Below are 25032 nucleotides of genomic sequence, written 5' to 3'. Positions count from 1 at the left end.
AGGTGCCTGTTCAGACAACACCATAAGGGAATTTGCGGTTTTGCGCTCCCGCAACCGCCGGTCAATTTGAATAGCCAGGGCCATGGAATCATTCAGACCTGTGGGAATAGGGAAACCCACCATCACATTCTTAATGGCTTCAGAAAGGCCATTTCTAAAATTTGCGGCCAGTGCACACTCGTTCCACTGAGTCAGCACGGACCATTTCCGAAATTTTTGGCAATACACTTCAGCCTCGTCCTGGCCCTGAGACATAGCCAGCAAGGCTTTTTCTGCCTGAATCTCAAGATTGGGTTCCTCATAAAGTAAACCGAGCGCCAGAAAAAACGCATCAATATCCGCCAATGCCGGATCTCCTGGCGCCAGCGAGAAGGCCCAATCCTGAGGGTCGCCCCGTAAAAAAGAAATAACAATTTTCACTTGCTGAGCGGAGTCTCCAGATGAACAGGGTCTCAGGGACAAAAATAATTTACAATTATTCCTGAAATTTCTAAACTTAAATCGGTCTCCGAAAAACAATTCAGGAATCGGTATCTTAGGTTCTGACATAGGATTTCTGGTAACATAATCTTGTATGCCCTGCACACGAGCAGCAAGCTGGTCCACACTTGTAATCAAGGTCTGGACATTCATGTCTACAGCAAGCTTGAGCCACTCAGAGGTAAAGGGGAAAAGAAAAAAAAAAATGAGAGAGAGGAAAAAAAAAAACTCAGAATTTTCTTTCTTATAATCCCGCTTCTGCAATGCATTTAACATTTAAGGCTGGCCTGGCAAACTGTTATGACCCCAATGGCGAGGGTCTCAGAAGAACAGGTAAGTCTGCGAAGTACAAAAATCCAGCTCATAGGGCAGTGGTAACTGGGTTGACCATATATCTACTCCTAACGCCAACACTAGAAGTAGCCGGGGAACATGCCTACGTTGGTCGCTAGATGTCCCGCGCCAGCCGGAGAACTAACTACCCCTAGAAGAGGAAAACAAAGACCTCTCTTGCCTCCAGAGAAAGGACCCCAAAAGTAGGATACAAGCCCCCCACAAATAATAACGGTGAGGTAAGAGGAAATGACAAACATAGAAATGAACTAGGTTTAGCAAAGAGAGGCCCGCTTACTAATAGCAGAATGTAGTAAGATAACTTATATGGTCAACAAAAACCCTATCAAACATCCACGCTGGAAATTCAAGAACCCCCGAACCGTCTAACGGCCCGGGGGGAGAACACCAGCTCCCTAGAGCTTCCAGCAAGGACAGGATACAGATTAAGTACAAGCTGGACAAAAATGCAAACAAAAACAAATAGCAAAAAGCAAGAAAGCAGACTTAGCTTAATCTAGCAGGAACCAGGATCAGTAGACAAGAGCACAACAGATTAGCTCTGATTACAACGTTGCCAGGCATTGAACTGAAGGTCCAGGGAGCTTATATAGCAACACCCCTGAACTAACGGCCCAGGTGAGCATACAAGGGATGACTGACATACCCAGAGTCAAATCACTAGTAACCACTAGAGGGAGCCAAAAAGCAAATTCACAACAGACCTGTGTGTGTGTGTTACTCATGTATGTGTGTGTGTATTCCTTATGTTGCTATGTGTGGGCGCTGACCTGTGTGTGTGTTTTACTCATATGTATGCATGTGTGTGCGCGTATAACTTATTTAGCTGTGTGTGGGCGCTGACCTGTGTGTGTTGACTCGTGTGTATATTCCTTACGTTGCTGTGTGTGGGCACTGACCTATGTGTGTTACACATATATTTATATGTATGTGTGTATTCCTTATGTTGCTGTGTGTGTAGGCGCTGACCTGTGTGTGTGTTACTCCTATGTATGTGTATTCCTTATGTTGCTGTGTGTGTGTGGGTGCTGACCTGTCTGTGTGTTACTCATATGTATGTGTGTGTGTTTATTCCTTATGTTGCTCTGTGTGGGCGCTGACCTGTGTGTGTGTGTTACTCCTATGTATGTATGTGTGTGTGTGTGTATTCCTTATGTTGCTGTGTGTGTGGGCGCTGATCTGTGTGTGTGTGTGTTGACTTGTGTGTGTGTGTATATTCCTTATGTTGCTGTGTGTGTGTGTGTGTGTGTGTGGGCGCTGACCTGTCTGTGTGTTACTCACATGTGCGTGTGTGTGTTTATTCCTTATGTTGCTGTGTGTTTGTGTATATACACACATACACTGACCTGTGCGTGTATTCTTTATGTAGCTGTGTGTGGGCACTGACCTGTGTGTGTGTTGATGTGTGTGTGTATATTCCTTATGTTGCTGTGTGTGTGTGTGTGTGTGTGGGTGCTGACCTGCCTATGTGTTACTCATATGTGCGTGTGTGTGTTTATTCCTTGTGTTGCTGTGTATGTTACTCCTATGTATGTGTGAGCGTATATTCCCTATATTGCTGACTGTGTGTGTGGGCGCTGACCTGTCTGTGTGTGTTAACTGATATTTGTGTGTATTCCTTATGTTGCTGTGTATGGGCGCTCACCTGTGTGTGTGTGTGTTGACTCGTGTGTGTGTGTGTGTGTGTATGCCATATGTTGCTGTTGTGTATGCTGCACAGAGCGGTGTCTGGTAAACGATGGGTGGGGTAATTTCTGGTGACATTTGTTGTGCTGCTGTGTAATGTGTATGCACATTGTAAAAGCTACAGTGCTCAGACTGTTACTAATTGGTAAAATATCTGCCGGCTCTGGAATGTGTGTGGGTTTGGCAGCGCTAAATCATTTGGACAAAATGAAGAAAACTTGTAAACTATTACTACAGCACAGTTAAAAGGTGAATCTGAGATTTATTTATAAAAAAAATCAGACAGCCAAAATAAACGAATGTTGGCCATGCACCCAAAACAGCCAGCTGGAATGCCAGAAGCAGCTCCCTAATTTCTAGTGCAGCCACAACTGTTATGAACTGGTGGTTTAGGAGCAACATGGGACGAGCTCTGGAGGAGGTGGTACCTGTACTGACCGCAGTTCCTGAGCTTATCAAAACACTAGAAGTAGCTGTGGGATGTTCCTGTCACTCCCTAGACACCTCGTCACAGCCGGAGGACTAACTACCCCTAAAGATGGAAACAGGAAAGCTATCTTGCCTCAGAGAAAATCCCCAAAGGAAAGGCAGCCCCCCACAAATATTGACTGTGAGTGGAGAGGGAAATGACATACGCAGAATGAAATCAGAATGTAGCAAAGGAGGCCAGTCTAGCTAGATAGATAGAACAGGACAGAATACTGTGCGGTCAGTATAAAAAACTAGAAAAATCCACCACAGAGTTTACAAAAATCTCCACACCTGACTAAAGGTGTGGAGGGTAAATCTGCTTCCCAGAGCTTCCAGCTTAACTGAATAAATCCATATTGACAAGCTGGACAAGAAAAAACATAGAAAGAGCTGAACGATTAAGTCCACAATATGTGGACAGCAAAAGAACAAGCAAGGACTTATCTTTGCTGAACTGGTCAGAATATCAGGGAAATCCAAGCAGAGATGTGAATCCAACCAGGAAGCATTGACAACTGACCCAGGCTGAAGGATAGAGCCAGGATAAATAGCCGAGTCAGAAAGACGATCAGTGGAAGCAGCTGCTGACTGCTAAATCCAAGGAGCAGCAGTTCCACTCAAAACCACCGGAGGGAGCCCAAGAGCGGAATTCACAACACACAACCATGCCAGAAGCAGCTCCCTAATATCTAGTGCAGCCACAACCATGCCAGAAGCAGCTCCCTAATTTCTAGTGCAGCCACAACCATGCCAGAAGCAGCTCCCTAATATCTAGTGCAGCCACAACCATGCCAGAAGCAGCTCCCTAATATCTAGTGCAGACACAACCATGCCAGAAGCAGCTCCCTAATATCTAGTGCAGCCACAACCATGCCAGAAGCAGCTCCCTAATATCTAGTGCAGCCACAACCATGCCAGAAGCAGCTCCCTAATATCTAGTGCAGCCACAACCATGCCAGAAGCAGCTCCCTAATTTCTAGTGCAGCCACAATCATGCCAGAAGCAGCTTCTCCATTATCAGTACCAGGTGGGGCTCCCATATTAGGATCCATATTGGAGCTGGTGAATTATTTGTGCCAGACTGAGTCCTCCCATCATTAACAGTATCAGCCAGTCCACCCTCTGGCAGTCTAATGTCCCTGCATTCTCCACAATTAATCGTGACAACTGCATCTTCCCTATGTATGATGTCCATAAGAGCTCCAGCATTAAAGGGAACATGTACACAGAAAATTACTTATTAATAAGCCAGGTTCTTTTGTTCCATGTGCTTAAAAGAAAATGAAAAGATAATTATATATGAATATATAAGACTAGTTGGCCCGTTCGAAATGTTCGCACATTGGTTGTCGTGGGCGCAGGCAATTTCAGGAAAATCAAGCTGGTCAAATGTAAATGTCTTTAATGAGATGATGAACACAAAGAGGTATGTGTCACTCTGACAAATATATATATATATATATATATATATATATATATATATACACTGTGTTCCAAATTATTATGCAAATTGGATTTAAGTGTGATAAAGATTTAATTGTTTTGTTTTTCAAATAAACTTGTGGATGGTATTGTGTCTCAGGCCTCAATGGATCACTGAAATCAATCTTAAACACATGGGATAATTAGTTTTCCTGGTGATTCTAATTAAAGGAAAACTACTTAAAAATGATGTTCCACATTATTAAGCAGGCCACATTTTTCAAATAACATGGGAAAGAAAAAGGATCTCTCTGCTGCTGAAAAGCATCAAATAGTGCAATGCCTTGGTGAAGGGATGAAAACATTAGAAATTTCCCGAAAACTTAAGCGTGATCATCGTACTGTTAAGAGATTTGTGGCTGTATCTGAGCACAGATGTGTTTGTGCTGATAAAGGCATAATGAGGAAGATTTCTGCCAGGCAAGTTCACCGGATTAGAAGAGCAGCTGCTAAAAAGCCATTACAAAGCAGCAAACATATATTTGAAGCTGCTGGTGCCTCTGGATTCCCTCCAACCTCAAGGTGTAGGCTCCTTCAAAGGCTTGCTGTGGTGCATAAACCTACTATTCAGCCACCCTTAAACAGTGTTCACAAGCAGAAATGGTTGCATTGGGCCCACAATTACATGAAGACTAATTTCCAAACATTCTTGTTTACTGATAAGTGTTGAGCTACCCTGGATGGTCCAAATGGATGGAGTAGTGGATGGTTGGTGGATGGCCACTGTTATGATGACCTGGTGGTTAGGAGCACTAGGAATGACCTGATGAGCAAACTAGTAATACAGGACAAGCTCTGGGAAGTGGGAGCTCTGCTGACCGCAACCCCTAATCCTATCACAACAACTAGAAATAGCCGTGGAGCGTACCTGACTCTGCCTAGATGCCTCTTCACAGCCTAAGAGCTAACTACCCCTAAAGATAGAAAATAAGGCCTAACTTGCCTCAGAGAAATTCCCCAAAGAAATAGGCAGCCCCCCACACATATTGACTGTGAGTTAAGATGGAAGTCACAAACAGGAATGAAATAGGTTTCAGCAAAGGAGGCCAGACTTAAATAAACAGACTGAGGATAGGAAAGGTATCTTTGCGGTCAGCATAAAAAACTACCAAAAAAACACGCAGAGTGTGCAAAAGAGACCCCGCACTGACTCACGGCGTGGAGGTGCCACTCTGCATCCCAGAGCTTCCAGCTAGCAAGGCAAAATCATGATAGCAAGCTGGACAAGAAAGCAATGGTAAACAAATAAGCTAGCATGGACTTAGCTTTTGCTGGAGTAGACAGGTCATCTGAAAGATCCAAGAGAGAACTGAACCAGTACTAGGACATTGACAGCTGGCATCAAGTAACGATCTAAGTGGAGTTAAATAGAGCAGCAGCCTAGAACTAAACGAGGTCAGCTGAGGAAGGAACCTCAGAACCAGCAGCTCCACTCACAGCCACCAGAGGGAGTCCATGGACAGAACTCGCCGAAGTACCATTCATAACCACCGGAGGGAGTTCGAGAACAGAATTCACAACAGGCCACCATGTCCCAACAAGGCTGCAACGTCAGCAAGGATGTGGAGGAGTCATGTTTTGGGCCGGAATCATGGAGAAACAGCTGGTAGGGCCCTTTAAGGTTCCTGAAGGTGTGAAAATGACCTCTGCAAAGTATCTGACTGACAACTTTCCTCCATGGTATAAAAAGCAGAAATGTGCCTTCAGGAGCAAAATCTTCATGCTGACAATGCACCATCTCATGCTGCAAAGAATACCTCTGAGTCATTGGCTGTTATGGGCATAAAAGGAGATAAACTCATGGTGTGGCCACCATCTTCCCCTGACCTCAACCCTATAGAGAACCTTCAGAGTATCATCAAGCAAAAGATCTATGAGGGTGGGAGGCAGTTCACATCAAAACAGCAGCTCTGGGAGGCGATTCAGACTTGATACAAAGAAATACAAGTAGAAACTCTCCAAAAACTCACAAGTTCAATGGATGCAAGAATTGTGAAGGTGATATCAAAGAAGGGTTCCTATGGTAACATGTAACTTGGCCTGTTAGGATGTTTTGGAGTTAAATAGCTTTTTTTTCAGTGAATGTGACCTCCTAATGCTGCAAATTCCACAAATGAGCATTTTCAGTTCTTTAAAACATATCAAATGATTTGAAATTCTGCTGTGCCTAATAATTTGGAACAATGCATTTTGAGTTTTTATTCATTTTGGAGATTATACTGTTATCATTGGGAGGTTTCTTCAATAAAATTCGATGTATAATCTAACGGGTGATGACTTTTATTAGACTGATTGTCATTTGCACCAACCATTTAGGAAAATCCGATAAAAATGTAATTTGCATAATAATTTGGAACATAGTGTGTATATATATATATATATACACACTGCTCAAAAAAATAAAGGGAACACGTAAACATCAGAATATAACTCCAAGTAAATCAAACTTCTGTGAAATCAAACTGAACTGTCCACTTAGGTGTCCTCGGTGTGCTGGCTCCCTGCCTTTGTCCACTTAGGAAGCAACACTGTTTGACAATCAATTTCACATGCTGTTGAGCACATGGAATAGACAACAGATGGAAATTATTGGCAATTATCAAGACACCCTCAATAAAGGAGTGGTTCTGCAGGTGGGGACCACAGACCACATCTCAGTACCAATGCTTTCTGGCTGATGTTTTGGTCATTTTTGAATGTTGGTTGTGCTTTCACACTCATGGTAGCATGAGACGGATTCTACTACCCACACAAGTGGCTCAGGTAGTGCAGCTCATCCAGGACGGCACATCAATGCGAGCTGTGGCAAGAAGGTTTGCTGTCTGTCAGCATAGTGTCCAGAGGCTGGAGGCGCTACCAGGAGACGGGCCAGTACACCAGGAGACGTGGAGGGGGATGTAGGAGGGCAACAACCCAGCAGCAGGACCGCTACCTCAGCCTTTGTGCAAGGAGGAACAGGAGGAGCACTGCCAAGGCCCTGCAAAATGACCTCCAGCAGGCCACAAATGTGCATGTGTCTGCACAAACGGTTAGAAACCGACTCCATGAGGATGGTCTGAGTGCCCGACGTCCACAGATGGGGGTTGTGCTCACAGCCCAACACCGTGCAGGACGATTGGCATTTGCCACAGAACACCAGGATTGGCAAATTCGCCACTGGCGCCCTGCGCTTCTCACAGATGAAAGAAGATTCACACTGAGCACATGTGCCAGACGTGACAGAGTCTGGAGATGCCGTGGAGAGTCATCTGCTGCCTGCAACATCCTTCAGCATGACTGGTTTGGCGGTGGGTCATTAATGGTGTGGGGTGGCATTTCTTTGGAGGGCCGCACAGCCCTCCATGTGCTTGCCAGAGGTAGCCTGACTGCCATTAGGTACTGAGATGAGATCCTCAGACCCCTTGTGAAACCATATGCTGGTGTGGTTGGCCCTGGGTTCCTCCTAATACAGGTCAATGCCAGACCTCATGTGGCTGGAGTGTGTCAGCCGTTCCTGCAAGATGAAGGCATTGAAGCTATGGACTGGCCCGCCCATTCCCCAGACCTGAATCCGATTGAACACATCTGGGACATCATGTCACGATCCACCAACGTCACGTTACACCATAGATTGTCCAGGAGTTGGCAGATGCTTTAGTCCAGGTCTGGGAGGAGATCCCTCAGGAGACCATCCGACGTATCATCAGGAGCATGCCCAGGCCTTGTAGGGAGGTCATACAGGCACATGGAGGCAACACACACAGAACTGAACATCATTTAGTTGTCTTGAGGCATTTCCACTGAAGTTGGATCAGCCTGGAATTTGATTTTCCACTTTGATTTTGAGCATCATTCCAAATCCAAACCTCCATGGGATATTAGTTGTGATTTACATTGATCATTTTTATGTTCTCAACACATTCCTCTATGTAATGAATAAAGATTTGCAACTGAAATATTTCATTCAGTGATATCTAGGATGTGGTATTTTAGTGTTCCCTTTTTTTGTGCAGTGTGTGTGTGTATATGTATGTATGTGTGTGTGTATATATATATATATATATATATATATATATATATATATATATATATATATATATATATATATATATATATATATATATATATATATACACTCACCGGCCACTTTATTAGGTACACCTGTCCAACTTCTTGTTAACACTTAATTTCTAATCAGCCAATCACATGGCGGCAACTCAGTGCATTTAGGCATGTAGACATGGTCAAGACAATCTCCTGCAGTTCAAACCGAGCATCAGTATGGGGAAGAAAGGTGATTTGAGTGCCTTTGAACGTGGCATGGTTGTTGGTGCCAGAAGGGCTGGTCTGAGTATTTCAGAAACTGCTGATCTACTGGGATTTTCACGCACAACCATCTCTAGGGTTTACAGAGAATGGTCCGAAAAAGAAAAAAAATCCAGTGAGCGGCAGTTCTGTGGGCGGAAATGCCTTGTTGATGCCAGAGGTCAGAGGAGAATGGGCAGACTGGTTCGAGCTGATAGAAAGGCAACAGTGACTCAAATCGCCACCCGTTACAACCAAGGTAGGCCTAAGAGCATCTCTGAACGCACAGTGCGTCGAACTTTGAGGCAGATGGGCTACAGCAGCAGAAGACCACACCGGGTACCACTCCTTTCAGCTAAGAACAGGAAACTGAGGCTACAATTTGTACAAGCTCATCGAAATTGGACAGTAGAAGATTGGAAAAACGTTGCTTGGTCTGATGAGTCTCGATTTCTGCTGCGACATTCGGATGGTAGGGTCAGAATTTGGCGTAAACAACATGAAAGCATGGATCCATCCTGCCTTGTATGGAGCATCTTTGGGATGTGCAGCCGACAAATCTGCGGCAACTGTGTGATGCCATCATGTCAATATGGACCAAAATCTCTGAGGAATGCTTCCAGCACCTTGTTGAATCTATGCCACGAAGAATTGAGGCAGTTCTGAAGGCAAAAGGGGGTCCAACCCGTTACTAGCATGGTGTACCTAATAAAGTGGCCGGTGAGTGTATATAGACTATATATTTGTTTTCACGAATATTTGAGCCCATGGATTCATTATATGTCCATTTTGCAAGCCGGCGAGAAAATCAATCAGTCGGACAGATGCTTACATGCGAGAAAATTGCCTCCAAACACTGCACCCGGATGACATACAGATCACTGTTCAGGGAACATTTCTGCGATTCTCGTCCGTGTAAAACGGACCGATTTTTTTTTTTTATACATTGTGTGTGAGTACAGCCTAAAGGAGATCCCCCAACATTAAACATAATGGTATTTTGCTTACTGATCAGAAGAGGTCTGATTGTCAGGACCTTGCAAAAGAACAGGGGCAGCAGCATTTTTTCCCCTCCACAGCAGCACTGCCATCTATCTGCAGTGTAGGGAAGTGCAACACAACCCTATGTATGTGAACGGAGCAGCTCCCTGTACAGCAGTGCTACTTTGACAGTAAACATGATGAAGGAGAAATGACCCCATAACTGGGCATATTTACACCATTGTATAATAACTGGGAATATCCCTTTAAAAAAAAAAGTAATATCTGCAGATTATTTTACGTTTATTTTTCCCCTACGGTTGGATTTTTTTTTCTTCAATTTTTGCAAGGTTGTTTCCACCAATCTCATCCATCGTGAAACAATGTACAGTCTGAGTTTTGTTAACGCTGCAGTTTTTTACTTGGAACCAGAGGTGACTCCAGGTCACCAATAAGCTGCAACCTTAGAAGGAAGATAGACTTTTCAATGACTGTCCAATAATATGGAAAATCTGATGGTTCAGAACCTGTCCGGTCCATTTTAGGCTGCATTCTTTTATATCTTCAGTTTTAAAGCTGAAGTCTTACTTCAGGTAAAGTTTTACTTTTATTCTACTTCCACATACGTAGCAAATATTTTATATGTACCTGCCTGAAATTGGCTGGGCAAGGAGTTCGGCAAGCTGGAAAGCCCCCAACGCAAATGTTTGGATTTGTTTCAGCTTTGTATTCGTATGCTTTGGGGTAGTGTGGTGCCACCTGCAGGTAATTTTTCTTTACTGCAGTTTTATGAAAATTAATGATTAGAATGCATTTTGTGATCGCATCGAGGATGTGTGGTTTGTTTGGCTATTTTCTTGTGAAGGGGGGAAGTTTACCTTTCAAATGGTGTCTCATTTGTGTGTGTGGGTGCAATATGAACGGCGATACAAAGGAATCACCGAAAAATAGTGTTTTGAAATAATATAGAAGGATTCACAATCTTTAAAAAACTTTAGTTTCAGTAATCTTGCAATTTTAACCCTGGCCACTGGGGCTATTTTAGATTCCTGCTTCCTGTCCTTTCAGGAAAAGTTTACAGCAGTTTCCTTATCATAAGAGGCAGGATTACAATGACATGTGGCACCTCTGTACATGACTCAGAACACAGGATCCACCAATCACAATAAGTGATATCACTGTCTCCCTTCTTGTCACAAACGCCTTTGCACACGCTTATTAGACGCAACAATACAGAATTTACGTTCATTGTGATCACTGTGGCTAATGTCCATGTTGATTTAAGAAAAAAAAAAGAAAAAGTTAAGAGACTAATAAAGCTCCAGTAGCCAGTGTGTAAATAGCCAGAGTTATACTTTTTATTTCTAATGAAGAATGTGAGTTCGGGGGGGATACTTTAAACAATAGGCAATTCTCTGATGACACATTCTCTTTAACTGTGCTACTTAGTTCTGCTCTGTTTGCATTGTCAGAGTTCGTACATTAATTGTGCAGTTAATAGAAGTATCCTGAGTGTTAAATGTGTAAGCCAATATGTTTAAATTGAAAAAAAGTTTTTTTAAAAAAACATCCCCTCCCTCCACAATCTATGTATTTTTTTTCCAAACTTCCAAGTTACAACCCTGCAAGCACAGCTGAGCATCAGGGAATAGATGCATATTAGAATATGGTTCTCCAGACTGATTTATGCATCTGGAGCACTATTTCATTATAGTAAACGACATGTTCAATCATAATTAGGTTTTTAGAAAATAATACCACTTTGGAATTAAAGCTCATTAAAGTCTCCAATTACAATCCAGTAACATACATGACCTATTTAAGATGTGGAATACATTGAAGAAAACCCAGATTGATTTGCTGAACTAGGCCAATAATTGCCTTTGGAATTTTAGCTCTTCTGAAGGTTAATAGCAAATATTTATAAAAAGTCATTGAAAAATGAATACATTTAGATGCTGCTCTTGAAATGTCTGACAACCTGCAGCACCTCCCGGTAATATTTTTCAGCAGCGAAGCAGTGTTAGAGGTTGAACTTGCCCAACTTTGGAGCCATTTTTCTCCAATAAAAAACATGCATGTATGTGGGCTAAAAAATCATTTTTATAATTAGATTTAATTAAAAATGTTGCACCACTTAGCTTTTACAGGTTCTTTGTTTCCCTGCACATTGATTTGGTCTATGGTGATAACTCAGGTGAGAGGAGCGCAGAAAAAGACAGATAAGTTACAAATTCCGCATTAAAGGGATCCTGTTAGCATGAAGATGCTGACTGGCAGTTTCTCAGTTAAACATACAATAGATCAATGGCCAAACTTGTCTTTGCTAAAAAACAAGGAAATGTGAAATATGTGAAATATGAATAGCATACTGGCTTATGAACTTTATGAACAAACACATGAGATTTTTAGCACAAGATTTGCAAACGTTGTGAGCCCATTCACCAAAACGTCAAGGTAATCTCAGATTGAATGGGTAACTACACTGACTGTCTGGTGTGAACACTTACCTATGGTATCTGAGCTGAATGCCTAATGTGAACACTTGCTTATGGCTAATGACAGGGTAAAGCCTACTTATATAGGAGGCTCAGAACCAATTGTGTTGAGATGTAATTAAAACATGGAGAAGGGCAGGGCATTCAAGTCAGAAAATAATATATAGTAAATAGATCAACTGACCGAACAATATATATATATATATATATATATATATATAAATAGTTTGTAGCCAAAAAAAGTCAAATATACAATAGATCAATGGCCAAACTTGTCTTTGCTAAAAAACAAGGAAATGTGAAATATGTGAAATATGAATAGCATACTGGCTTATGAACTTTATGAACAAACACATGAGATTTTTAGCACAAGATTTGCAAACGTTGTGAGCCCATTCACCAAAACGTCAAGGTAATCTCAGATTGAATGGGTAACTACACTGACTGTCTGGTGTGAACACTTACCTATGGTATCTGAGCTGAATGCCTAATGTGAACACTTGCTTATGGCTAATGACAGGGTAAAGCCTACTTATATAGGAGGCTCAGAACCAATTGTGTTGAGATGTAATTAAAACATGGAGAAGGGCAGGGCATTCAAGTCAGAAAATAATATATAGTAAATAGATCAACTGACCGAACAATATATATATATATATATATATAAATAGTTTGTAGCCAAAAAAAGTCAAATATACAATAGGCTACAAACTATTTATATATATATATATATATATATATATATATATATTGTTCGGTCAGTTGATCTATTTACTATATATTATTTTCTGACTTGAATGCCCTGCCCTTCTCCATGTTTTAATTACATCTCAACACAATTGGTTCTGAGCCTCCTATATAAGTAGGCTTTACCCTGTCATTAGCCATAAGCAAGTGTTCACATTAGGCATTCAGCTCAGATACCATAGGTAAGTGTTCACACCAGACAGTCAGTGTAGTTACCCATTCAATCTGAGATTACCTTGACGTTTTGGTGAATGGGCTCACAACGTTTGCAAATCTTGTGCTAAAAATCTCATGTGTTTGTTCATAAAGTTCATAAGCCAGTATGCTATTCATATTTCACATATCTCACATTTCCTTGTTTTTTAGCAAAGACAAGTTTGGCCATTGATCTATTGTATATTTGACTTTTTTTGGCTACAAACTATTTATATATATATATATATATATATATATATATATATTGTTCGGTCAGTTGATCTATTTACTATATATTATTTTCTGACTTGAATGCCCTGCCCTTCTCCATGTTTTAATTACATCTCAACACAATTGGTTCTGAGCCTCCTATATAAGTAGGCTTTACCCTGTCATTAGCCATAAGCAAGTGTTCACATTAGGCATTCAGCTCAGATACCATAGGTAAGTGTTCACACCAGACAGTCAGTGTAGTTACCCATTCAATCTGAGATTACCTTGACGTTTTGGTGAATGGGCTCACAACGTTTGCAAATCTTGTGCTAAAAATCTCATGTGTTTGTTCATAAAGTTCATAAGCCAGTATGCTATTCATATTTCACATATTTCACATTTCCTTGTTTTTTAGCAAAGACAAGTTTGGCCATTGATCTATTGTATATTTGACTTTTTTTGGCTACAAACTATTTATATATATATATATATATATATATATATATATTGTTCGGTCAGTTGATCTATTTACTAGTTTCTCAGTTAAGTCATTCTGCAGCCAGCAATAGACAGTGCAATAAAAAGACTGTAAAAGGCAAATTATAAAAATGTTTTAATGAATTCCAAATTGCAAAAATAATTTTTAACCCAAAATACATGCATTTAAGTAAAAAAAATGCCCAAAGTGTAGACAACCCCTTTATGATATGACTTTTCCTTGACATACTTTAAAACATGACAGTGCATTCAATGCAGCTGTAGTTTTCTTTCCTGTCACAGCTGGTATCAACCCCACAAATATTGCCCCATTTGCCACTGCACCAGGGCAAGTGGGAAGAGTCAGGCAAAGTGCCAGAATTGGTGCATCTAATAGATGCCCCTTTTCTGGGGCAGCTGCGGTCTGCTATTTTTAGACTGGGTGAGTCAATATCCATGGCCTCTTACCATTCTGCGAATACCAATCGCCAGCTGTCTGCTTTAGTTTGGCTGGTTGTCAATAATAGGGAGGGACCCCACGCCTTTGTTTAAACTATTTATTTTAATACTTGATGATGATTTGGGACCCCTCTATTTTTGATAACGAGCCAATATAAAGCTGACCGCTGAGGGTTGCAACCCGCAGCTGTTGGTTTTTCCTTCGCTGGTTATCAAAAATAGAAGACACCCTACTGCATTTTATTTATTTATAGCACAGGCACTGGCTGATGAACACTCCCATCAGCGGCACCTACTTTTGCTGTTATCCGCGACAGCAGGCGTACGCTGATGAGTAGTACTCTCTCATCAGCCCCGATGCCTGTGACCGGCGGTAACATTTTTAACACCAGTCACAGCTGCTGGCTTACAGAGTCATCTGTATGACCGTGTGGGCACCACATCGCTCTGGCCGGCCGATCAGAGCCCGTGTTTGCTGCGCTGTCATGCATATGACAGCGTGGCAAACAACAGGTGTTCGGGCCCCCCATTCATCCAAATGGGGTCCGGGTTCCAGTTGGGGTACTGTTTTGGTACCCAAACCAAAATTTTTTAAAATTTTCCTCCAGACCCGACGGGTTCGCCCATCACTAGTCATTGCATGTGTCACACTGGAAATTACCACCTTCATTTATAATAAACTCTGGAGTCAGAATCTCAGGAAGATTAGTGTCGGCCCATGGCCCTGAATAGCTCATTCATATATAAAAAACAAACGTGGATTTTTCTGGTGAATATGAAAGTTTGTAAAGTGTATGCACTATATATACAGTTGTGTGAAAAAGTGTTTGCCAACTTCCTGATTTCCTATTCTTGCATGTTTGTCACACTTAAATGTTTCAGATCACCAAGCATATATGAGACAAAGATAACACAAGTAAACACAAAATGCAGTTTTTAAATGAAGATCTTTATTATTAAAGAAAAAATAAATCCAAACCTACAGGGCCCTGTGTGAAGAAGTGATTCCCCCCTTCCCCTTTAAAGCATAAATTAACTTTGGTTATCACATCTTTGGGAAGCTGAGTTCAAATTTCCTAGTCACACACAGGCCTGATTACTGCCACACCTGTTCTCAATCAAGAAATCACTTAAATAGGACCTGCCTGACAAAGTATGTAATATTGTCTAATATTTACATTTGTTTGGTGATATGAAACATTTAAGTGTGACAAACATACAAAAGAACTGGAAATCAGGGAGGGGCAATCACTTAATCACATAGCTGTATATAGAATACGTACAGATACTTACACTTTACAAACTATCATATTCACCACATATATGGTTATATAACAGTGTCGGTCGGACTGGGGTGCCAAGGGCCCACCAGTATCCAACTCTAGGCCCCCACTTTTCAGCTACATGTAAACGTGACCTTATCCTCAATCACAAATTTATATAACCATGAACTTGGCAGATTGTTAAATTAAAAATATGCTGCCTTTATCTGTACATAATGATTCAAGTATATTGTGCCAAGTACTGCTCATATAAGAGGGGGGTGTCCCACTCTTGCACAGGGGCCCAATGGAGTATTCTCCTGTAGGCCAGTCCAAGCCTGGTTATACATATATACACTTACATTGCAAATAAGCTCCTGCAGTGGGGAGGGAGTTGTGGTGAGTAAAGAAAAGTGACTGCACCCTCCATCCTTTTTTGGTTCTCCTAACAGTGCTGTTGCCTAGATCAAGGTACAACAGCCGGAGAGATGCTCCAGCTCTCTGTTGTAACTTTCCACTGAACATGCAAGGGACGGTGGGGAGAGAAAGAGCATCCAAATACCTTCTGTCCCATGTGGTGGCTTCATTCCCACTACACCCCTGTACAAAACACCAATCCCTCATTTTTCCACTCATATAACGCAGTAATGGTATACTGACTACATTTAGACGGGAGCTTGCACATGATGTCAAAAGGAAAGTAGTACATGGCACATCCTGATGATGATAGTTGTCCACAGAGGCACAAACTGTAGATGATTGACATCTGTGGGCTGGGAAATTGGTGAGTGCTGTTTACATTTCATACCTGCAATCTGCTCTGACACTGCCCTCAGAACAATCAATGTGCCTGATGCTATGCCTGGTTGTGCTGGGGCAGAGCTCCCATAACCGGGGGGTAGAAACTGTGATGGGATTAGGTAGGACTCCAGCAGCATTGGCAATGGCTGATAAGTACATCCTTAGCCTGCACTTGTAGATGCACCACTGAGGAAGCTCCTGTGATTGTGCAGCAGCAGGCTCCTGTCCGCTAGGAACAATTAGTGGCAGCACTTACTTCTTGCAGACAGGATGGAGGAGCAGCTTCTACCTATCTGCACTGCAGCCCATGTCATTATGACTGGTTCTTAATAGCAACTCTGGTAGGAAGCAGGAGAGGGTTGGAAAAAAAAAGAAAAAGATAACTGCTATCAGCACTGGGTGCGGACAAATGCAAAGGGCCATCCTAGGTACTGGATCTCCTGTTCCTGGTGGCATATATGGTCCTGCCCACTAGACTTCGGTGGTGTCACTTACCTGGTGGAAAATAGAAGGATTAAGTGTGTCCAAAACATAAAAAGTTATCATCTTGTGCCAATCTACCAGTGGTTGTTAGACCTGGGCAGAATGGAACATATTATATATGTTTTTTTTAGTCTTCGAAATGGAAGGAACCCCTATCATCTTCTGATGTCCCTTGCCTACATGGTCCTTTTTGCTGCCTTTCAATACCTGATCTGATTGCTTCTAATCTTGGCGGTTTAAATTTTAATTTTAGAAGTATGTTTGGGAATTGCTTTACTTTTCCGTACTTATGATTGTAGGTTCACCAAAGGTAAAAATTGTACATTGGATCTTTTAAAATTTTAATAACATTGAAATATATGCTTGACATTTCTAATTTTTCAAGAACTGAACCATTTAACGGAAATGTGCTCTTGATTCAATAGACCTGCAGAGAACCTGTAACAATATTTTCACTGCTCGCAAACATTTGCATTCCTTCAAGATTATGAAACCGATTATACAAACACTAATGAACTGGAAAATAGGATTTGCCAAAAGTCTCTTTACTGTTGAAATAGCCTATAAACAAGTCTGTCTTATGGTGTGTGCTCGTTTTTGTGTCTTTGTGTAGTTCATATACACCTAGCTACAACTTCAGCCTGGCCAAAGACACTTCTCCGGAGCCTCCACTCTCTGAGAATGAAAGGCAGATCTACAAAAATGTTTTAGAAGGGGGAGATATTCCATTCCAGGGACTGAGCGGCTTGAACAGACGCCCCTCCAGCTCTGCCTCCATTAAAGGTATGTGAACCAGAACGACTCCTGTGACCCCATCTGGTTTACTTTTGGGTGTAGCATAGTGCTGTTACTTGTATATGAATGTGACACTATAATAGGTGGTGATTTCATAGGTCATTATGACTAGAGTTTCTCTGGAAGACTGTCATGGTAATAATACCTCACCTTTAAAAACAAATAGACACTGGTGCACATGCAGTGCACTAATAATATCTCCAAGGCAAGTTTAGTAATCATGCATGTGTCACAAAGGTGCAGATTACAATCCACACCCCCTATTAAAAAGCAAAATTTGCAAGTGCCTTAGTAGTTATTATGAAGAGTAACATAATATGCATGCAAGTCAGCAAAAAATGGTCCAGTTGGCACCAAATTTTCCAAAGATTACAAGGCATGATAAACATTGCACCAAAAATGTCTCTCTGTATTGCCTTGCTCTACCATATACACCATATTTTGCACAAAATGTTGTGTACATCTTAAATTTGACATATTTTACAAGTCTTCCTATCTATGCCTTTTTTTTCTCGGCTCACCACTAAGCTTTTGAAATATAGATCGAAATATCTAAGAGCCTTAATGTAATATATGCCCTGCATTCTGGCTCCTCATATTTACCCAGATTAGCAGATTCTTTTTTGAGCCCAACGGAAAGCTAGGATCCACCAAAGTTTTCTGAGTGCTCACATTATTCCTGCATGTAGCCAGTTTTCTAGATGCTTTAATAACTGTATATCCATGCTTATGTCACCTATAATTATTGCAAGTTTTAACACAGTTCCTTTATTCTGTTCTTCATGCTTGCATATGGACCCTGCAGGTGGGAATGCTCAGGTTTTTTCTCATTCCTCATTAAATAAGGGAACATTTAATGGTAGTAATTCATTAGGCAGCTTTTATAAGCAGAAGTCCTCACTGTCGGCTGCAAAAGCTTGCATTGGTGAAATTCTACCTTCCAGGTTCAAGCCTATAGCTGCAGTCCAGGACTCCCAACGGCACAAGCAGAGTACGTCTCTGTCCCAGCAGAAAGCACAGAGCTGTGAGAACTTGCTTGAACCTTTGACTTCATTTGAAAACAAACAAACCGACAGAATAAAAGTCGAAGGAAATGTGGATGATAATCTGGGGAAATCCTACAAAGACTATAAGGTAAAGTCAGGCAGTGCGATGAGCCTGCAGGAGTACACCATGAACGCTGCAAAATGTTCATTTATGTCCAATCTCCGGTCAGTTGGCACAGAGTTCAACATGATGTACAAAGATATGCACTATATTAATCGATCTTCACTACAGAGTGCAATGTCTTGCTCCAACGTCAGAGACATTACTAACCACTTTGAAAAGGAAGGAAAGCATGGAGCCTTTCTAAAATATGGAACTGAAGGATCTGAACATGTCCCCAAGCACACAGTATCTTCACGTGTAACTGCCTTTGAGCAACTAATACAAAGGTCGCGGTCAATGCCTTCCTTAGATATATCCAATGGACCAAGTGTCTCCCCTATTCCTTCACAACCAAGAACAGGCATAACCGCTGCTTGCTCTGCTGAGTCCTTGCTGGAGAGTCCAGTGATAAAAGATGAAGATACAAATATGCAGTTGCCTTTACACAAAACCTCCACCCCTAGTAGTAATGTAGAAGAGATGAGTTCTGACCTCAGTGACATTGCTTTAGTTGATACTCTTTCCGTGTGCACAGATGAAACTGACCATCTTTCTAACACTTCCAATGACAGTTCCAACAGTACCATTAAACCATCCCAAAAATACAAATTGAACACTTGCAAGAGTTCCTGCCCTGCTTCTTACACAAGGTTTACTACTATTCGGAGGCATGAACAAAAAATGGCCAAGAACTCAAAGGTCACAGCACAGTCTGACCAGCAAATAATTCAGAGAAACATATATTTAATAAGCCCACTTCCTTTCAAATTAAAAAAGCCACTACAGGACTGTCCGAAAAAGTCTTCAAATACCTCAGAAAAGAACTGTAACATCATTGAGCCATCAAAGGAAAGCCATACAGATCGCTTACTTAAGCCATCAGAAGGGGTGCAAGAGAAGCCTGGTCTTCCAACACGGCAGTCTTCATTTGACATCGTGGAGAGACTGAACTGCCTAAACGTTAACAATATTGATCACGATAATGCTAATCTAGAACATGATTGTGTTGACTCTCTAAATAATGGAGATATTGTCTCATTTCCTTTATGTTACGATTTGGATTCAAACAACAATCAGCCGAGTGGTGGAGCAGTCACTGGAGGTGGAGTTTTTCTGCATCTTGGCAATATGTGGCGCCTCATCTGTGTGACCGACCATCTCTACCTATCATCCACCTTCATTTCCTCTTGAATCCACATCTGTGCTTCCAGTCTGTGTTCCTTCTAAGCTGACATGTACATGGATTTATTCCTAAGTGCAATGCATAAAGAAACATAACCACCTTTGTGTATTCAGCCTCGGATACATTTCAGATCGCTACAAAGCCTGATATCTTTTTTGGCTATAGACATAGTAGTCACCTCTAGATTGAAGTACCGATGTATGACTTAAGCATCATCAAAACTTTTTATTGCTGTCTCACTTAGGACTGCACTGAAGTGTAGGTACACCAATCCTCCTAGCAGTTTACAGATGTTTTGTATAGAGGTCCTTGTTAAAGTTTATACTTTACTGGTGGAACAAAATTTCCCAAATACTCTCCAGCCTTTTATTAAAAGTAGCCGTTTTCAAATGCCATTTTTAGATAGGTCCTATCCAAAATTTTACTTTAAAGTAGTTTTGGACCTTTGCTAAAATACATTTTGACCATCTGGGCAGCCTTTATATTGATCTTGACCCCTCCCCCATAGTTGTCTACTTAATAATAAATGATTTGATAACACCTAGATTGTTAAAATTTGCTGAAGCCAATTTTATCCATTTGACATCTCATTGCTAGATTCAGTTTTGTCCTGTTTGAGACTGCTTCATAATTGCACTGTCCAATTTCTGTCTAGTAGTATTTAACACTTCTCATACTGTTTTTGTTTTCTTAAACTCAATGTCAGCGGGATCACAAACAAGCATTCTAAAGAGTTTGGTTGCAGTGATATAGTAATTTAGAAATGGCTTTAGACTGTCCTGTGTGCTGTCTCTGTGTGCCACAATTTTATATTTTATTAAACTAATTGCAAGTGTTTTTTTTGTTTTTCTCTTTTTTTTTTTCTTTAAGTAGATTCAGACTCTCCAAGACATTTTACACCTCTTGAATACATGGATCACCCTGAAGAATTGGTGCGGCGCCGTTATGACAGCAAAGAGGTATTGTTAGATTTATTAAAAAAAAAGGAAAAGTTTTGACATTGCAGCTATATCAAATGCATGAGGCTGAAATGATACTTTTTATAGCATGAAGTTACTTTATGTTTAGGTCAAACTAAAATGTTAAAGTTAATTTATATTACTGTGCAATTTGTAAGCTTGATACAGTTTGTAGTATTGGAAACTGTTGACCATGAACTTTAGTGCAAAGTGACCTAATTCAACCATTTTTTGGATGGACCATCCTAGTGTTTTATGTTTGTGGGGGCTTCCAACTCTCCAGTGACAGATAATGATGGCAAAAAGAAGAGTCAGACATGTAGAATTTGCTATGCCTGATCATTTTCTAATAAGGGAAGAGGTGCCGCTTTCCTCTCCCCAATGAGAACGCATGCAAGCTTGGCTAAACTTAGCATGTATGTTAATGGGGGTATGAAAAAAGTTAATTCGTCTGAAAATATTTAAACTACTATATTGAAAATATTATAGTACATTTAGATCTTCTGTATCTGTCTGGAAAGTTTTAACTTCTTGATCTATTCCTCCCCTGTACATATTAGAAGTATCTTATTGCACATTTTAATGATTAACGCAATCCAAGTGGTTCTTCATATGTCTTCCTGAAATGTGAACAGCATGCTCCTTTCATCACGTCTACACTATTGACATAGGTTGACATTTTTTACATAACATTGTTATCCAGGACACTTTGGCCCACATGTTATTTACACAAAGACAATATTTTTACAAGAACAGTATCTGCATGACTCTTACTATACAGTGCAAAACCAATCTAGAGTTTTTGTTTTCGTATAGATGTGTTCTTTTTATTTTTTTATCCTTCTGCCCCTCTGTGAATCCAGCTTCACATTGCTGATTGGGCAGTTATATTCTTATCTGCTAAAACATTTCCCAGCTGCACATTGCTTCTTTTCAGTGCTGCACACCCCTCCCTCTGCTCTCCTGTGCTCCTGATAGAGAGCGATTAATCTCAATATGGGCAATGTTTATTTTTATGGATGAGGTGACCATTTTTAGTTTTGACTGAAGAGACTTGGAACTACTATTTGACCAATATTTATTGCTATTTATAAAATCCACATTTCATTAGTATTTTATGGGGGCTCTTCAGAGTATGAATATGCTCTCTGCATCAGGGCTGTTAGGGTAATGAGTATGTTTTAATAGACAGGGTCATAGGTGCTTCTGTTTTAATGAATTAAGCAGGGTCATTAGGTGCATCTGAGATCGCCTGATCAACAGCAATAGAAAGATGGGTCCAGTGACAACAAGGGGATCATCAATAGGGGTGTGAGGGGGTGATTACTGCAAAGCAGTGCAGATTTAAAAACGGGTTGTATTGGCGCACATGATTATGTAACAGAAGACCACATTATGATTTTGAGAATAACCATTTAATACCAATGTTCAGTTTTTTATTCTCTCACTCGGCACTGTAGCTGATAACTATGGAAAGGCCATCACTTGACACTACTGGAAAGCATGCAAGTATTGCAACTACCGAACATACTGGCTAAAGAGCTCTGATACAAACCATTTTGTACTTCTTTTTTTCTCCATGATGCAAAATATTGCAAACACCAGGTCTCTATTTAAAGTGAATGCCCACCTCTAAAGTTCCTTTTATTGGAGGATCCAAACAACCAACATGTAATTTAGAGTGTTTTTGTGCTTTCAGAAAAATTTTTATGTCATAGAGACATGTCAGAACTTTTGATTGCTGGTAGGCAAGGTGCTGAGACCCCCACTGAGCTCTAGTCTCGAAGGAAAGCAGTGCTCTGCCCCTTCGTTTTATAGACGGACTCCATAGAAAATCTGTAAGTTCATCTAGTCTTTGCTTAGGGCTCCAGCTCCTTTGTTTAACCAATTGGTAGGGATCGCCTTAGTCAGACGCCCAGCGTTCAAAACTTCTGACATGTCAAAGTTTTCTGAAAGTGCAGTTACACTTACACAAAGTATACTCCCTCATATAGACATACAGTTTATCAGAAAAATTAACCTCCAAATACGATTAAGAAATCAATAAAAAATCCCCATAATTCCTGTTAAGTATAGGTGAGATTTGTGTTTATTCTATAATGTGAAAAGTCAAATTTAAAAAAATCTGTCATGTGAAAAAATGCTATTAACCTCCAGATATAGGGTTTATCTGCAGGTTAATAGCATTTTGAACCTATCCAGCACTGCCGCTTAGACCCCGCTACCGGAGGAAATTAACTTTATTCCTCCTGGTAGTGTTAGTGCTATTAACCTGCAGATTAACCCAATATCTACAGGTTAATAGCGTTTTTTCACGTGACAGATTCCCTTTAACTTTTGCTCCCGTTCATTGTCCAATGTAAAGAAGTCCAACAATTCAATGACCAATAACATTTTGCTTGTTTGTCATTAATTGCATAATTTATGACGGCATTGAAATAATGTCTGCAGCACATTCTCTCATGTATGCAGAAAATGTGCTGCTGACAATGTACTGTAACCCTCATTGGAGAGGGGAGATGAACCAAATGACTGTTCAGATTTAAAAAAAAATGTTTTATTGGTTTGTTGCTGGGTCTATGTAGTCCTTGTTTTTTGCAGTCCTGCATCAGTGACATTTGACATCCCGACCCCTAGCAAAGTGCAGGGGAATGAAAGTACAGGAGAGATATATATCTTTGTACCATGTTAACCAGTAGATAGAAAAATATTTAGAATTGAGAGTCCTTAGTGGTTGATACCTTTTAATGGCTAATGTTACCATCTTTTCAGTTAGCCATTAAAAGGTATCAACCACTGAGGACTCTCAATTCTAAATATTTTGGGAATGAAAGTGTCATTCGTTCCTCTCCATTAGGAGTTTGTCGATCGCCAGTCAATTAGAGATGGAGCCTATAGCTGGACAGCTTCACAAATTTATTTGGCCGCTGCTTAGTAAGCATTGCACTTGCCAAAATTATTACTTATTATATAAAATACTAAATTCATGTAGTGTCAAATATAAAATAAATTATATACAGTATTTGTTATTGTTTTTAGAATTCTGTTTCTCTCCAAAATTTTACAAACCTTGTGTGACTGCATACTCGTAAATCCTCTTAGTGCGATTTACACGGCAGGCGCGTGACCGCAAGTATGTGATTTGCATACATGCAGCCATGTGCCGACTAGATGTGTGCGGCCTTGCTCAATGCAAGTGTATTGAGTGAGGCCGGACACGTCAAGTTGGAATGTGGCTGGAAGTATGCAAATTGCAAACTTGCTGTCATGTGGCTGCCCACTCCTCACAGCGTTGAAAGTATTCCCAAGTCTGCAGTCACATAAGGCTGGATAACCCCTTTGAGGAGCTGGTGAAAAGCTGATTTATAGTCTGAAAATATTTCTCCACTAAGCTCATGTACTTGGCCATGTTGTTATGAATGTTTTGTGCAGAGCCTATCTCTATTTGCCTCTGCTTTTCACATATCGGTATACTGTATGTAGGATTTTTCTGTTGGAAAAAAAGTCTTCTCTAGATGTATTAGTTTTAGTGGAGAATATTTCCTTGCGTGAAGCAACCAGCCAAGCCTGTATGACAACATGCGGAGGCGTGCACGAGGCTCAGATATGCCCATGGGCCTAGAAAATCTCATAACATGAGAGCATGCAATTTCCACATCTTCTTAGCCATTCATTATTAGTTTAGGGACCTTAATCTTATAATTTCAGTATGTTCACTATACCTCACTAAGCTGTGTACTGAAAGTAAGCCGAGAAAAGTTTATCCAGGTCGTCAAATAACTTAAGTAGGCGTTAGCTGAAACGGACAGAGTTATTTTTGGCACTGACTCATGCAGTTGTTACAGGTATTATCTACCTAAATATAAATAAATAAATAAATATATATATATATATATATATATATATATATATATATATATCTAATATATAAAGCTGAATGTGTGTGTGTGTGTGTATGTATGTATGTATGTATGTATGTCCGGGATTGGCATCTGAACCGTAGCAGCTACAGCCACAAAATTTTGCACAGTCACACGTCTGGACCCCGAGAGCGTCATAGGCTATGTTGTGAG

General features: G+C 40.7%; 1 protein-coding gene across 1 annotated transcript in view; it reads left to right on the top strand.

Moving 5' to 3' along the window:
• Window positions 1-25032, top strand: part of LOC143769959 (sorbin and SH3 domain-containing protein 1-like) — a 272947-nt gene that overhangs the window by 204537 nt on the left and 43378 nt on the right. The window contains exons 22-24 of the mRNA XM_077259068.1: window positions 17487-17656; window positions 18474-19919; window positions 20874-20959. Coding sequence (XP_077115183.1) covers window positions 17487-17656; window positions 18474-19919; window positions 20874-20959 — 1702 coding nt within the window. The remainder of the gene's footprint in view (window positions 1-17486; window positions 17657-18473; window positions 19920-20873; window positions 20960-25032) is intronic.

The sequence above is a fragment of the Ranitomeya variabilis genome, chromosome 4 (assembly GCF_051348905.1).
Source record: "Ranitomeya variabilis isolate aRanVar5 chromosome 4, aRanVar5.hap1, whole genome shotgun sequence".
Taxonomy (NCBI): Eukaryota; Metazoa; Chordata; class Amphibia; order Anura; family Dendrobatidae; genus Ranitomeya; species Ranitomeya variabilis.
The sequence above is the reverse complement of the archived record's forward strand: the minus strand, read 5'-3'. Positions and strand labels throughout refer to the sequence as shown.